The 15,478-nt window shown below is 48.5% G+C and overlaps 1 protein-coding gene across 1 annotated transcript; it reads left to right on the forward strand.

Moving 5' to 3' along the window:
- Positions 1 to 3,295: 3,295 nt before the first annotated feature.
- Positions 3,296 to 15,205, forward strand: LOC119433208 (uncharacterized). The gene is made up of 3 exons (XM_037700363.2): positions 3,296 to 3,462; positions 12,999 to 13,159; positions 14,003 to 15,205. The coding sequence occupies exons 1-3, from the start codon at positions 3,384 to 3,386 to the stop codon at positions 14,204 to 14,206; spliced, it is 444 nt and encodes a 147-aa protein (XP_037556291.1). The 5' UTR covers positions 3,296 to 3,383; the 3' UTR covers positions 14,207 to 15,205.
- Positions 15,206 to 15,478: the final 273 nt, after the last annotated feature.

A 15,478-nucleotide genomic window follows, 5' to 3' on the forward strand; every position in this document is an offset into this window, starting at 1 on the left:
GTGGGTACATCGTCTAGGCGCCCCGAGGGCTGACGGCTTCGCGGGCGCTATTTTCTCGCCGCTTTGTTCGCGTTGAAGCGAGACGCAGCGCGAAGGGCAATTCGCTCGCTGCTGCCCACCGCTCTTGCTCACGCCAGCGTTTTGGCAGCGAGTGTCCGCGGTCGTCGAGTCCGATGTGTTCGTGTTTGCCTGTGCGCGCGTGACACCATGCGAATGTTTACAAGTTTACACCGCCGATAAAGCTGCTTTTCTAAGCAAAGCATAGCGAAGTAAAGGAAAGCAAGAGCATGTAAAGCAAAGCATGAGCATGTAAAGCGCAAGAGGAAAACACGAGGCCGGAAACGAACGCTTGTCTCGTCTCGTTTTCGCCCCCACGTTGCCTCCAGCGCTGGGTGCAGCTTTTCACGCGGCATGCAGCTGCATGCTTTTCGGCTGGGAGCAGCATCACCGCTGCGAGATCCGCTTGCGAAACTTTCACGTATTCGGCCATCGCGACACAAGTTCTGTTAACTGCATTTTCAGCTTCAAACTCACGGCTGTTCAAGGAGAAACTTCGAAACGCGTCGCACTAATTACTCGAGTGAACTCAAATGATTTAGAGCGGCAACGAGAAGTACAACAGTTGACACTGGTACTTACCTGGTTTGCAAAAGAGAAGAGAAAAAAAAGAAGAAAAAGAAAAAGAGTTTCCTTCTTGTGTACCGCTCACCGTAAGTAATGCAAAAAAAAAGAAAGAAATAATGGATGACGGTTCTTGGTCGCTTCCGCTGTTTCAGCACAGCAAAGTAGGAGTGTCTGACGAGATTGACCTCCACTAATCACTGGGGATCTGCGATGTAAGCACCACGGGAAGTACATAGAAAATTCGCAATTTTTTTCATGACAAATCGATCAAGTAACAGTGTAGACTGTAAGACTGAACAATCGGGGGGCCCTAAAATGCATTCTTGATAGAAAGGTATAGCAAAATCAGGGCATCATGGTAAACTCAACATCTCTTTTGTAGTTTTCGTTTTTCTGTTACGTTTTATTGCGACAGCAATTATCGGGCACTGAAGGCTCGTTTTCGCAGTCTCTGTCGTCGCCGCCGTGCTGTCGCAGTCGATGCGCGAATCGTGCGTGTAGGGTTAGCTTTCCGCAGACATGACACATGCGTGCAGTGCCCTTGACTGCAAAAACGACAAAGTCAAATGCACTGTGAAGTGATTTCAACACTTAAAAGTAAATCAGGGTGTAAATAAGCTTAACTGACATCCTTACACGTTATTTATGTCTAAGAGTGTGATTTACAGATAAATTTCCCCCCTTAATACTTTTCTGTCTATAAGTCACACCCTACACCCTTTTGGGTTTGGGTTTAAGAGTGTGAGTTATAACCGATTTACACCATTATTATTTTTCTGCCCATAATTCACACCTTTGCACCCAAAAGTGGTTTAAAGGTGAGAGCTTTAGAGCAATTTACATCCTTATTACTTTTCGGTCTATAACTTTCATCTTTTCACCATCGCACCTTTTTACCCCTCGTAAGCTTAAAGGCCTGGGAAGTCGAAATATATTTTTTTTCTGCTATGCTAGTCCATTTCTTAAAGGAGATACTGAAGTAAGATTTAGCGAATATGACATCCGTAACCAAGTCCGCCAAGTAGGTTGCATATAGGCATTTTTACAAAGAAAACGAACTTGGAAAGACCTGTACACTGTACTTGTTATTGAGCCGAAATACGAGTTGTTAAAGTGTGGGATGGCTTTTAGTTGTACGAGCGCAGAGTAGGCGGCCGCCTGACTACCTCCGCAGCTGCGTTGCTTTCAGTGTTGTACGAGTCCCGCGTGTTGAATTTGCTTTATGCCGGATATAAACTTTCCTGTACACGAATAATCCGCTGAAAGATCACGGTGAGTCTCACACATTCTACAAAACCGCGCCGTGCGTTAAAGCTTCGAAGACGAGCTGGTTGGGCCACATTAATTTGCACCAGATAATTGGTTAGTTAATGGGTACGCCATGTGAACTTGCATTGCCCTTGGCGAGTGCGTCGGAGGTAGACCGACCGCCTTGGAACGCCCAGTCGAGTCATGCACTCAAGGGCCATGCGATTTCTCTGTAACACAAGTTATATGACATCGTCACCAGTCTAGTTTTCCAGCCCCAGCTTACCACGCCTCTCGTGACGGTATAGGTGGATCCGTTTTGATATGGCCTACTTACTACGCGCAGTTTACTACTTCTGCTGTAGTACTTCCTACTTCTGTAGTAATTAGCAGTAGGATTAGTTAGAAGTAGTTAGCGGTGGTTAGTAGTAGTAGTAGATGGTAGTAGTAGTTAGAAGTAGTATAGGATTAATAGTAAACATCACTTAGCAAAAGAGACGGGCGACGTAGTCCTGAATGTCTATAATGGGTATATCTCAATGTGACGCAAGATGTACACAAACTCTAAATGTTGCTTGATGCGTTTCGTTCTTTCCTGTGCATACACCTGTCATCACCAAATTCTACACATCCTCGTTAGCTGCAAAACATTTAATTAATTCCTTTACTTCCTATGGCTTCTTCCCCCCCCCCCCCCCCTCTCTTTCCTAGCTTTGTTCCTCTCTAAACTTTATGTCCTTTACTGTTGTTTATCAGCGGTAGCCTGTTGTGATCAGCGCGCTTATCAGCGGTAGCCAAAAACCATAATCAAATACGCAGGGAACGACAGGAACGTTGATTCGCGCGCCTTTGCATTACGTGCAAAAGGTTTTGCACTTTGCCAACAAGACATAACCAAGGGCTTTCACTGCACTCGCTTGCCCATATTAGGAGGCGCCAAAACCAGCCAGCCATCGGAATAAGTATGATGAAACATTTTAGCACCCCGAACAAGCATTTGCGTCAGATTGTGTTCATGCAGGGTTAAGCGCTATTCAGACGCGATCGCAGAATGTGGCGAGCTGAGAGAGTTATTTACCCGTGGGCCACATGATGAGATAGACGACAATTATGACGATAGTTATGAATCTGTGGGGAACGAAATCGCAATATTGAATTTGTGCAGCCAACAGGGTAAGGCCGATAGCAGGATCACTCTTATCGTTTGTCGAAACAACCACCGGTAAATTGATCACGACGAAGGCACGCTGTCATTTGGCTGCTCACTGATTTCGTTGAAGGCCTGCGTAGCGCGGGAGCTGCGTGAGTTAATCAATGTTTTGCGGCATTCGTACGTGAGATTACGTTGTAACCTTGTCAGGCGTGACTCTCGGTGTGGCAGGAAAAAAAGCCAATTAAATAGAAACAGAAGCGATAAGAGTTCACACATGTTATTAGCATTCCTGCAAAACACGTTGGTGGATCCGTACGCCATTTATTGGAGGAGTGGTGCGACAAAGTAATGTGAGCCGATGAACTCCCGCATACGGCGTGCTGGATTTGAGCGCAACGCAGGAAATATGATGGTGGTTGCAACTACGACGACATCGCGTAAGCATTAGGATCGTTTATCATCGTTTTTCTTTTATTATTATTATTATTTATACGTGTCTTAGATATAACTGCGTTACGAGCGACGCCGCCGTTATAAGCTTCCGAAATGTAGCTTTGATCACTTTTTTAATAGTCTCCAAATGTCAGTGTACAGTCGTTTTTGCGTCCATGCTGGGTTCGGAAACAGCGACCAGTGGTAAATATTGTAACTGAGAACTCTCGCCCATGCTTTAGGATAACTCTATGGCAAGAAATTTGGTAGGCATATAAGTAGGGGTGTGCAAATATTCGAAATTTCGAATACAAATCGAATACTTCCTGCTACTCTATTCGTATTCGATTGGAGAATTCACTACTCGAAATTGTCGAATACTCATTTTTTTCATATACAACGAATAACAGCACTTGGATACCCGAGGGAGAGAGAAAAAGGAACTGTTTCTTATGTCTATGCTGCAGAAGAGCTAATGTTGTCGCTCAAGGGCATTACAGTAAAACCTCGTTATAACAAAGTTGAAAGGAGAGTCACAATTTCTTCGTTATACTCATTAATGCATGCACTGCAATATGAACCTCCGTGAATACTTAGGGGGAATTTCACTTACTTCGTTATATCCATTATGTCGTTATTTCCCGTTTGGTTATAACGAGGCTTGACTGCAGTTCGTTAGCGAACCTATGGAGCAGATAGTCCTGCTCAATGATTTCCAGTCATTCAATAAGATCGGCCCGCATTTTGGCAGCTCGTATGCGAATTTGTGCCGATTTATTTTTGGCCGGCAACCATAGCCGCGTTTGTGACAGTGGCGCATCGTATCGCATTTCTAGCGCATCGCATGCATGTAAACAGTGGTAATGCGCTCGAAAGGTGCATCGCGTTAATGCGCGAGCCGATGGTAGATTTACGGGCGGTAGTCGACTCACGCACGTGGTGCTACCTTCTTGGGAGAGTTAATGCGCTACATGTAAACGGCGTCGCATCCCCTTTCCCAAATGCGCTTTGAAATGCGATGCGCTACTGTCGCATTCATGTAAACGCGGCTCATCTTTGCATGCCTTTGAAGCAATGTGTCGATGTGTAGTATCCCACTTCAGCGAACGCGGCACTGCGCGTGTATATGGTGACATTCTGTGCCATTGTTTTGTTACTGTGGTTGTCACAGTGCACCACATAACTGAAATCAGCTGTTTCCCAATCACAAGCTCTTCAGTTGTCCCGGCGTCTACTTGTGAATGGTATTCCACGCAGGTACGGAATATTTTACATAAAAGACGAAATGAATTACGTGGAAACTTTATATTTCATGTTGTACGTTTCTGAAATCAGAAAATATTAGGTTTTCGATCCAATATCTGATCATTGATTTCCTCGAATATTTTTTTTATTAGGTTCGAAAATATCCCTATTTGTGTGCCCCTACATATAATGCAAGGCAGGTGATGCGCATCTGTACTTTTCGAATTTTTCTATCTCAGTAAACGGATCTATGTTATTACGTTTGGCGAGTTGTCATGGAGAGACAAACACCCCTGCGAGAAGTTGTTAAAGTGTCGATGGTGTAGATCAATTTTTTTTTTCGTTGCGTTGAGTGAGCTCCCGGTGTCTTTAGTATCAGACGTTGATGACGCGATAACGATGCAATGGCGTTTGCACTGTTTCCAGGAATACGCAATATGCGTTGGGGTGCCTTACAGAAAGAAACATTTACACCGCAGCAGCGTTCGAAACATGATTAATAGACTGAACGCCGTCGTGGGGTGGAATACGGATAAACAGTTGACTAGCGTTCTTCAACGCGCAACTAAACTTATTTGATGATTAGTTATTACCTTCGGCCCCTGTCAGAATCTGACAAGAACGATTGGACGGCGGGGCGTTAGTGCGTTGCTCTTTAATGGCACGTACGTGCGACTTTTCGTTTCGGAGCACTCCGTCAGTGCGACTAAAGTCTTGGAAAACAGCTTTAAAGCTGTACAAAGAGAATGAGGAGATAAGATATTGTTGATCAGGCTTCATTGCTGCCGTTTGAGTGCACTCACGCTAGCAGTGAAGCTTAGTTGCTGTCTTGCTCGAACTTTGAAGTGCCTGCAGAATAGCTGCGAAACTACCAGTCGAGTACGTCACACAGCAGTTCGTAATCTGGTAACAAAGCCTCAGAAAACCGCTGCGATAGACCAGTGGCTATGGCGTAGCGCTGCTGAGCTCGAGGTCGTGGGTTCGAACCCGGCCACGACAGCCGCTTTCTTCTGGGGGCAGAATGCAGAACCGCTCACGTACGTAGATTCATGTGCACATTAAGTAATCCAGGTGGTCAAAATAATTCGAGTCCCCCACTAAAGCTCTCCTCATAATCAGATCTCAGTTTTGGCCCATAAACCCCAATAATCTGTTGTGCTTATCCTTCCATGGCAATGAAGTGAAAACTATATATATATATATATATATATATATATATATATATATATATATACGGAGGCAATTTCTGAAAGTAGTTACAGTGTCTCATTCACGTTAGCTAATGCTGCGGAACAGAAAACATGAACATCTTATTTACTAAGCTTCTGTTAAGACGGAAATTATACATATGCTACGTGTTAAATTTGGCTTAATTTTTCGCTTTTATCCTATACCCGCTCGGCCAAATCCGAAACGACTCCAAGCACTGTTCCAAGCATCTGTTCCAAGACACTGAAAGCGCTGTCAAACTCCCGCAGGAATACTCGGCTCAGTTACACGTGCGCAGAAGCTCCGCCCTGTATCTATTGCTTTATTGTCACAGAAAGTCAAGTTGCCATCAAGTTGACCTGTCACAGACATGTCACAGAGCATGTCGTGTCTCAGAGCATCAAATTACCGCCAATATGCGCGCATGGTTACTTCAGAGCTTCACGTCGATATGTCGCGTCTTCAACCTGTGGCAAAAGTTTGAAAATCGCGCGCACAGACTCCCTGCACAAGCGTGCATGAGCTCGACAGCTCGACAGCGTCCTCAATCTGGAATTCAAGCCAGACAGCATTTACAGGTATTGAGTCAGTTCGGAGCCAAGCAACCCGCCTAATTTTTTCTCCTAGTTATTCTCTTCACTCCAGTATATCAAAAATGAGAGACAACCTCGGCTTATTAGAATTAGCTTCTCGCTTCAAACTGCTGCGTCTGTCTTTTGCACAAGGTATATCACACTAACCCCATCCTTAGAGGCCACCTGTTACATCGTTCATCCTACGTGTCATTCCGCTCCGATAACCGAATCAAGGTTGGTGTCCTGTCGATCAGCACTCAAACTCCTTTATTGCAAGAACTGCCAATGGCTACAGCCGTGCGCTTTCCCGGCACCATCACTGACGCCACTAAGTTAAGAAAAGCTGTCACCACTTAAATCCGCCCCTCTTAGTAATGCATTGGGGCCCTGATGTGGACAATAATAATAATAATAAAAAAAAACGACTGATGTCGAAACAGACACGTCAGACGGGCTACACGTGCACACGCAAACATGGCACATAGCGCCAGATTGGTGTACCCGGACAGGGCAGGAGAGGTTTTCCCAGAAAGTGCTTATAAGAATTGACGCAGAAAAAGCCTGATCATCATTAGTCGAATTGAAACCGAAGGATACTGGAGCAAACATATTAAATAGAACTACGATATTCCGACTTTAGCAAGCCATCTGCCGCTAAGCAAACACCAAATGCCCAGCAGCAACGCATACACCCATGGTCGCAGTACACTGGAACACAGAGACGTCTACAGTGACCTGCCAGGTTTCACTAATCTGTACTATAAGTTACTATACTATAACCTAGTATGCTTACTTTTCTATAACTAAAACGCAAACACACAACGGCAAAGTAACAGAGTGGAATACCACTATTTATTTTTTCTGTCATAGTTTCCTACAAAGCTCGCTAGAAGAAACTGTGGCTGCAATGATTTAGCTGTAACATTTAAATTATGGGTTGGACATAAATTTGTCCAATCTTCATGCTTTCGGCATAAGACGTGCTTGTTTTGGTACTTATTACGCTTTATTTCCCTAAATTTCCGAGCAGTCACAATTTTTCTAAACGCACGACGGTAATCAATCTCCGCGCACGAGCACAATCGTAGCCAATTGTTGATTGTATAACACAATATTGATACATGCATATTGCGTGTTTCTTATGGACGATGCGCGCGGGCGCCCAGACGAAGAAGACGAATTGCGTTTTGGCTCTCGAGCTGTCGGCTGAACTGGCCAGCGCTGCAGCTATCCTGTGTAAATATATTTTGTAAATAGTCTCCAGTACTCAATCCTTCGTTCGCGTAACATTTTGGTGGAGCGTGCCGTTCCCCGTCCTCGCCACGGAGCTCCGCAGCGGCCGCACCGTCCAGCTTTCCACCATGGCTCCCGCTGACGAGACCTCGTCTGCTCCTACTACTCCGACTCCAACCACAACGTACGTCACGGTTGCCACTCCCCGCGATCCTGGCGTATTCTCCGGTCAAGATAATGTCGACGTTGATGACTGGCTCGGCATGTATGAGCTTGTTTGCCGCAACAACCACTGGGACCCTACCATAATGCTCGCGAACGTCCTCTTCTACTTGGACGGAACACCTCGTGTCTGGTTCCGGACACACGAGGAGGAGATCTCTAGCTGGGATGCTTTCAAGGAGAAGCTCCGCGACCTTTTTGGAAATCCGACCGGTCGGCAGCTGGCTGCAAAGAAAGAGCTTGCTACTCGAGTGCAGTCTTCTACTGAATCGTATGTCTCGTACATACAGGACGTGCTCGCTCTTTGCCGAAAAGTCGACGCGAACATGGTCGAAGTTGACAAGGTAGGCCACGTTCTCAAAGGGATCGCGGACGATGCGTTCAACTTGTTGATATTCAACAATGTGTCCACCATCGACGTCATTATCAAGGAATGCCGCCGCTTTGAGCTCGCCAAAAGCCGCCGCGTCATCCCGCAGTTCTCCCGGCTCCCTAACACGGCTGCGACGTCCTCCTGCGTCGCCATTACCGCTTCACCCCCGTCCAATGAGACCGTCACACGTATTGTTCGCCGCGAGCTCGAGGCTGTAAGTCCTGCCCCGTTCCATCCACGCCCAGTTGACCCCACCTTTGACCAACCAGCCCCGGCGATCTCCCTCATTCAGGAAGTTGTGCGGCAAGAATTTGCCAACCTCGGTTTTCCTGCTGCCTGCTCCGTCTCGCGACCTGACGCCCGACTGGTGCCGACAGCTGCGCCTAGCACCAATCTGTATTCCCCTCCCAGATACCGCAACCCTACAGAGTGGAGAACTCCGGATGACAAGCCCATTTGCTTCCGTTGTCACCGCATTGGCCACGTCGCTCGCCACTGCCGCACCTCCTGGATCTCGCCGTATTCGAGCTACTTCTCCCCGTCTCCGCGCCCTTATGCCGACCCTCGCCGCTACTCGCCTCGCCGTATGCCTTCTACCTCTGACGTATCCATCGGTGACAGTCGTCCCACTCGCTCACCGTCACCTCTGCGCCGTCGGTCCCCGTCGCCCCAGCCACGCCGCTATTCGTCGCCGACCAATTATGGGTCTTCCCGGACGGAAAACTAGACCATGCAGCTCCTGGGGGTAGCGCTGCATTATCTTCGTCGTGTCAAAATCCCCCATTGACGCTCCCAACAAACCAGAACTTACTTGATGTCCACGTCGACGGTGTCCCTTTGACGGCGTTAATAGATACTGGAGCCCAGGTGTCCATCATGAGTAATAACCTCCGTCGTCGATTGAAAAAGGTTCTCACGCCTGCTACTACACGAGCCGTACGCGTCGCCGATGGCAGCGCTGTTGCCGTCACTGGAATGTGTACTTCCCGGATCAGTATCGCCGACCGCCACATTCCCGTTCTTTTTACAGTGCTGACCAATTGTCCCCATGACCTAATCTTCGGACTAGACTTCCTTACGGCGCATTCAGCTTTGATCGACTGTTCTACCGGTACCCTTTGCCTCGAACTTCCTCTACTCGCGCATATTCGTGCTGAACTGCCGAACAACTTTAGTCCGACCGCCTTCGTCCGCCTGCCGCCTAAAACCTTGACTTTCGTCGAATTGCTATCATCTTTCCCTCTGCCCGATGGTGATTACGTCGCTACTCCTGTTCCTGATGTCCTTTTGATGCGCGATATAACTGTGCCCCACTCCGTCGTAACCGTCGCCGATAACCGGACATGCCTTCCCGTCGTCAATTTTGGACTAACAAAGCAAGTTCTACCCCAAGGCATATCGGTTGCAACGCTGCGCGCTATAGGAGATGACCACGTCACGGCGTTTTCCGTCGACGGCTGCTCCGAGTCTTCACCATGTCCACAGGATGCTATTTGCCGTGACGAAACCTTTAGTCCCATGATTGCTGCGGACCTATTGCCTGAACAAGCAGCAGCTCTGTGTCGCCTTTTGGTTTCGTACCACGACATCTTCGACCTCAACAATCGACAGTTGGGCCAGACTTCAAATGTTAAGCACCACATAAATACTGGTGATGCCAGTCCTATTCATCGCCGGCCATATCGCGTTTCTCTTTCAGAGCGTAAGGTTATTCAAGATGAAGTGCACAAGATGCTTACCAAAGGCATTGTTGAACCCTCGTCGAGCCCTTGGGCGTCGCCCGTTGTGCTTGTTAAAAAGAAAGATGGCACGTGGCGCTTCTGCGTAGATTATCGTCATCTAAACCGAATTACTAAAAAAGACGTCTATTCCTTGCCTCGCATTGACGACGCCCTCGATTGTCTCCACGGTGCCAACTACTTCTCATCAATAGACCTTCGGTCTGGTTATTGGCAAATTTCTGTGGATGAAAGGGACCGAGAGAAGACCGCATTTGTCACCCCTGATGGTCTTTATCAATTCAAAGTTATGCCATTCGGTCTGTGCAACGCCCCAGCCACATTCGAGCGTATGATGGACTCTTTGCTTCAAGGGTTCAAATGGACAACATGCCTTTGCTACCTCGACGACGTTCTCGTATTTTCACCTACGTTTGAGACACACCTCGAGCGCTTATCAGCTGTTCTTCAAGTCTTTCGCGAGGCTGGGCTCCAACTAAATTCCTCGAAGTGTCACTTTGGTCGTCGGCAGATTACAGTGCTGGGCCACCTCGTCGACGCTTCCGGTATTCAACCAGACCCGGAGAAAATTCGTGCTGTCACGTCTTTTCCTGTACCTCAGTCTGTCAAAGACGTCCGAAGTTTTGTAGGACTCTGCTCCTACTTCCGACGGTTCATTAAAGACTTCGCAGCGATTGCCTGACCACTTACGGATCTTCTGAAGAAGGACGTGCCGTTTACCTGGGGTCCCGCTCAAACTGCCGCGTTTTCCCACCTGACCAACATTCTCACCACGCCGCCTATTCTGGCCCACTTTGACCCGTCCTGCCCTACAGAGGTCCGTACCGATGCCAGTGGTCACGGTATCGGAGCCGTCTTAGCCCAACGCCAACAGGGACGCGATCGTGTTATCGCCTACGCTAGCCGCCTCCTCACAGCAGCGGAGCGCAACTATTCGATTACAGAGCGTGAATGCCTTGCCCTCGTCTGGGCGGTTTCTAAATTCCGCCCGTACTTGTATGGCACGCATTTCTCTGTAATCACGGACCACCACGCGCTCTGCTGGCTTTCCTCACTCAAGGATCCTACCGGCCGGCTTGGTCGCTGGGCTCTGCGGCTACAAGAATTTTCCTATGCGGTAGTCTACAAGTCGGGCCGCCTACATCAAGACGCCGACTGCTTATCACGCTATCCAGTGGACGAACCACCCGCCGACCCTGACACCGATGCCGACGCTTGCGTTTTCTCGGTTTCTCGGCTGCCACAAGTCGCCGACGAGCAACGCCGTGATGCCTCCTTGCGCGCCATCATTGGTCGTTTGGAATCTTCGCCTTCTGATTCGTCCCTTCATTTGTTTGTTCTCCGGGATGGTGTATTATACCGCCACAACGTCCGCCCCGACGGTGCTGCCCTACTCCTCGTCATTCCTCGGCACCTCCGGTCAGCTGTTCTCCAAGAACTTCATGACTTTCCAACGGCAGGTCACCTCGGCGTCTCCCGCACCTACGACCGGATTCGCCGACGCTTCTTTTGGCCAGGCCTCGCCCGCTCCGTACGGAAATACGTTGCGGCGTGTGATAAATGCCAGCGGCGGAAAACACCATCGACGCTCCCTGCCGGGTGCCTTCAACCGCTCGACATTCCTTTGGAGCCGTTCTTTCGCGTTGGCTTGGACTTACTTGGCCCTTTCCCTCTATCAACGTCTGGCAACAAGTGGGTCGCTGTGGCGACAGATTACGCCACGCGCTACGCCATCACTAGAGCGCTTCCAACAAGCTGTGCCACAGATGTCGCCGATTTTCTTTTACGCGACGTGATTCTGCAGCATGGAGCCCCTCACCAACTGCTCACTGACCGTGGTCGGACATTCCTTTCAAAAGTCAGCGCCGACATACTGCAGTCCTGCTCAACCAGGCACAAGCTGACTACGTCTTACCATCCACAGACCAATGGTCTCACGGAGCGTCTCAATCGAACCCTGACAGACATGCTTGCAAAGTATGTCTCGTCTGACCATACTGATTGGGACCTCGTCCTACCGTATGTCACATTTGCATATAACTCTTCGCGCCACGACACTGCCGGCTATTCCCCGTTCTTTCTGTTGTTTGGCCGAGAACCCACATTGCCACTGGACACATCCCTTCCAACCGCCGCAGCAGAGACCAGCGAATATGCCCTTGACGCCATCACCAGGGCTGCCCAAGCTCGCGAAATTGCCCGCGCTCGCCTCCTGACCTCCCAAGCGAACCAGCGGCGTTTGTACGATCGACATCACAGAGACGTTCACTTTTCGCCTGGATCTCTGGTACTCCTGTGGTCACCGACTCGTCACGTTGGCCTGTCTGAAAAACTCCTGTCTCGGTACACAGGCCCATATCGAGTGCTGCGTGCCGTGACTCCAGTTACGTATGAAATCGCCCCAGTCAGTACCAGTGCCCCATCTGCCCGGACTTCCTCTGACGTTGTGCATGTCGCACGCACATTGGTGATGACAATCGATTTACGATCTCACCAAATTATTTGAAGGCAGAAGAACTAAACTTACAGCAAATACATGTGCTAGCCATAATTTCCATGCACGCTTAACTGCCCTGCTTTCAGCTCACGCAGATACTCGCGCCAGATTTCCCTCTAGTGATTTTTGTACCAAGCTCTATAGATGTACCAACGAGGTTTGTGATATCTCAAATCGCGTGATCTCAGAGGTCATGCTGTCACCTACATGATTTATTACGCTCGTGGACGGCATGGAGTGGTGATCCGTGGGGTTTTTAAATTGCTTCTGTTATGAAAAGATCGTATTTGAATAATATTTTCCACGCTGTGATTCTAGCTGCAAGCAAGCTTGCTCACGGGGCTGAAATGTGGCCATAGGGTCACCGCGTTTAAAAACTTCCGTGATTATTTCTTCGCGTTTGGAATATTACGGGAGAAAATACGTGTTCTTGACTATATTTTTCCAGCTTCGATCCACAGCGTCGGAGCCACCAAAGTCGAAAATTATGACGACGACGACGACGCACATTTGGAAACGTGGCTCATCTATGGCATAGTGGGTATCGCAGTGGTGGCCTCGCTGGCGCTCCTTCTGATATCCGTTCTGGGCCATTTCGCCAAGAAGAGGGTAAGTTGCAGCGTGAAACTAACGACATCCATCCGGTTTACTTGTCTTACTATGTATTTCATAAATTTAGGCTTTAGTGCCCAAGGTCTGACAGTTCTTAGTCGAGAAATGTGTAATATATGCACTTACCTGCTGGTCTTCTGCTTCAGTTTGAAAATTCGCCGATATCTGCGCGACTCGCACCGAAGCAGGCGTTATCCTTTGTGTAGGGTTGCCTTGACATCTAGCGAGTGTTGAGGATATTATGCACAATATGCCGAGGGAGGACAAACGAAAGCCGTATATAGCAGGTAACTTTCCCCCTTGGATAGCGAACAACTAGGGCGATACCTGCATCACACAGGTTTGATGTCATGCTGCAATTTTTTTTCGATCACATGCCTTGTGGCAAATACCGTGAATTAAACAAAAACGTTTTGAGCGAGCTTTCGAGATTCATGTGATGCAGGAAAAATATGAGCGCGCCGGATGTTTCGGAGTCCATGTCAGCTGTGCCTATTTGCGTGGCGCTTTACAAACTGCGAGAGTGGCTTAACTCGGAGTAAAATTCTGAATCAGCGCGACACACGTGGCAACAAGATCAGGGGGTGCCCAAGGGGATCATGTGAATCATCTCGCGTTCACACATTGTTCCCCTTCTCCCTCTTTCCCTCTCTCTAGCCCCCCTTTCGTACAACCCAGCATAGGGTAGCAACCCGGACGTTCGTCTGGCTTACCTCCCTGCCTATACTCTCGTTGCTGTCTCTGTCTCTCCCTATGAAGGGGGTAAGGGCAACAATAGAGGGAAATCGCGCCATGTAAAAAAAAAAAAAATACGGATCCTTTATTTTTATCTCTACGCAGGCATCAGAAGAGAGGAGGTGCTCAAGCACTAGCGATACGATCAGCAGAGACTCGTGGGTTATTGTCTGCAACGAAGTTCCCGAAGTCCATTCAATAGAAAAGCCCGGAACAAGTTTTCCGGGGGACGATATCCAGAATCCCTCACCAACTCTGCAGCGGACAACCGAGCACGCGGATGCAGCATCATTCGCCGCGCCCAGTTAATCATGCTTGGAAAGACAGCGGCTGTCGCTCAGAACTTTGTTCACCACCCAGCTGGAGAATACCGTCAACGGAAACACGCAGACTTTTGTAGTGGAAGGAGCCGACCGGGCTGCGTGAAACAAACTGCACCGGCTGCGGAGGCTCAGTGGTGATTCTACTGAGTTGCTTCTTCCACAGCTGCTTCTTGTTGTGGCCTGACAAGTCAACGCGCTTGGATTCTTGGTGTGGTGCTAATATACGCGTCGCGGTGGCCCATAAGGTTCTTCATCTGCGTAAGAATTCGCAGTTTCTAATTCGAATCTCGAAGCCGTACAGCCTTTCGATAAAAGAGAAATGGAGAAAGTGCGAGTGTATATAGTATTCGATGAATGCTAAAGAACTCCTCTGGGAAATTCAAAAGCTTAGTCTTCGCCTTCGTGCTTCTTAGTTCGCTATCGGTTAATATTGTTTGAAGATTGTGCACAGAAGCTTGCGGCACACGGCGATAAATACAAAAGTGTGAGCTGGCCGATAGGGAAACTTAGTCAGGTGGTCGGATTCTCTTAGTCGGAACAACTGCCTAGAATTTTCACACTTGAAGGCATTTGACAAATACGCAGCCTGCCGCGAACGATGATGCCGGCAGATATTCGGCGCAAGACTGCTTGTAGCTGTGCAAGGCGCGTCGCAGATCTGTGCTTCGCAGTGTGCAACCATATGAAGTGCAGGCTGTGACAATGTGAACGGGTCAACGAGTTGGTAATTGTATTTCACAATAAATGAGCTTTGTAACGAAAAGGAAGAGAGCATCTGGAGAAACTCTTGCGGAGAAGACCGGGTGCAGCATTGCTTGGTAACAATTCATTTGATATTCGAATCTCGTTTCGTTTTTGTAGCACCGTCTGGCAAATCCTGATTATGATGATATAACGGCGTCCGAGTCAGCGACGCTGCGCGAACAGGAAGCAATTAAGATATCCGGAGGTTAATTATCATCATTATCATCATCATCGTCATCACCAACTCGCAATCAGCCGCTGTTGATCCTCGAGGTCGGAGCGGGGCAAGGCTTTTTCCCAAAGCTCGTTGGTTTGATAAAGGTTCGGAGGATTTAGTGGGGCCTGTCTGCAAACCCATACTATGTGCCTGAGGGACCCGGGTTCTGCGCAGAAGCGGCATTGCGGAGAGAATTGTGTAGGGGCTATGAGGTGATTTCTGGTTGGGTGGGGGAATGTATTAACCTGTAGAGCTCGGAGGAATCGCTCCTGCTCTCTAGGTAGTGACGTGGGGGGA

This window comes from Dermacentor silvarum, chromosome 11, assembly GCF_013339745.2.
Source record: "Dermacentor silvarum isolate Dsil-2018 chromosome 11, BIME_Dsil_1.4, whole genome shotgun sequence".
Taxonomy (NCBI): domain Eukaryota; kingdom Metazoa; phylum Arthropoda; class Arachnida; order Ixodida; family Ixodidae; genus Dermacentor; species Dermacentor silvarum.

Bases quoted from the DNA above. Each gene is read 5' to 3' on its own strand.
- LOC119433208 (XM_037700363.2), top strand. From the start codon at position 3,384: ATGAACTCCCGCATACGGCGTGCTGGATTTGAGCGCAACGCAGGAAAT. The intron at 3,463-12,998 runs GTAAGCATTAGG...ATATTTTTCCAG, and splicing joins TGCAACTACGACGACATCGC to CTTCGATCCACAGCGTCGGA. The intron at 13,160-14,002 runs GTAAGTTGCAGC...ATCTCTACGCAG, and splicing joins GCCATTTCGCCAAGAAGAGG to GCATCAGAAGAGAGGAGGTG.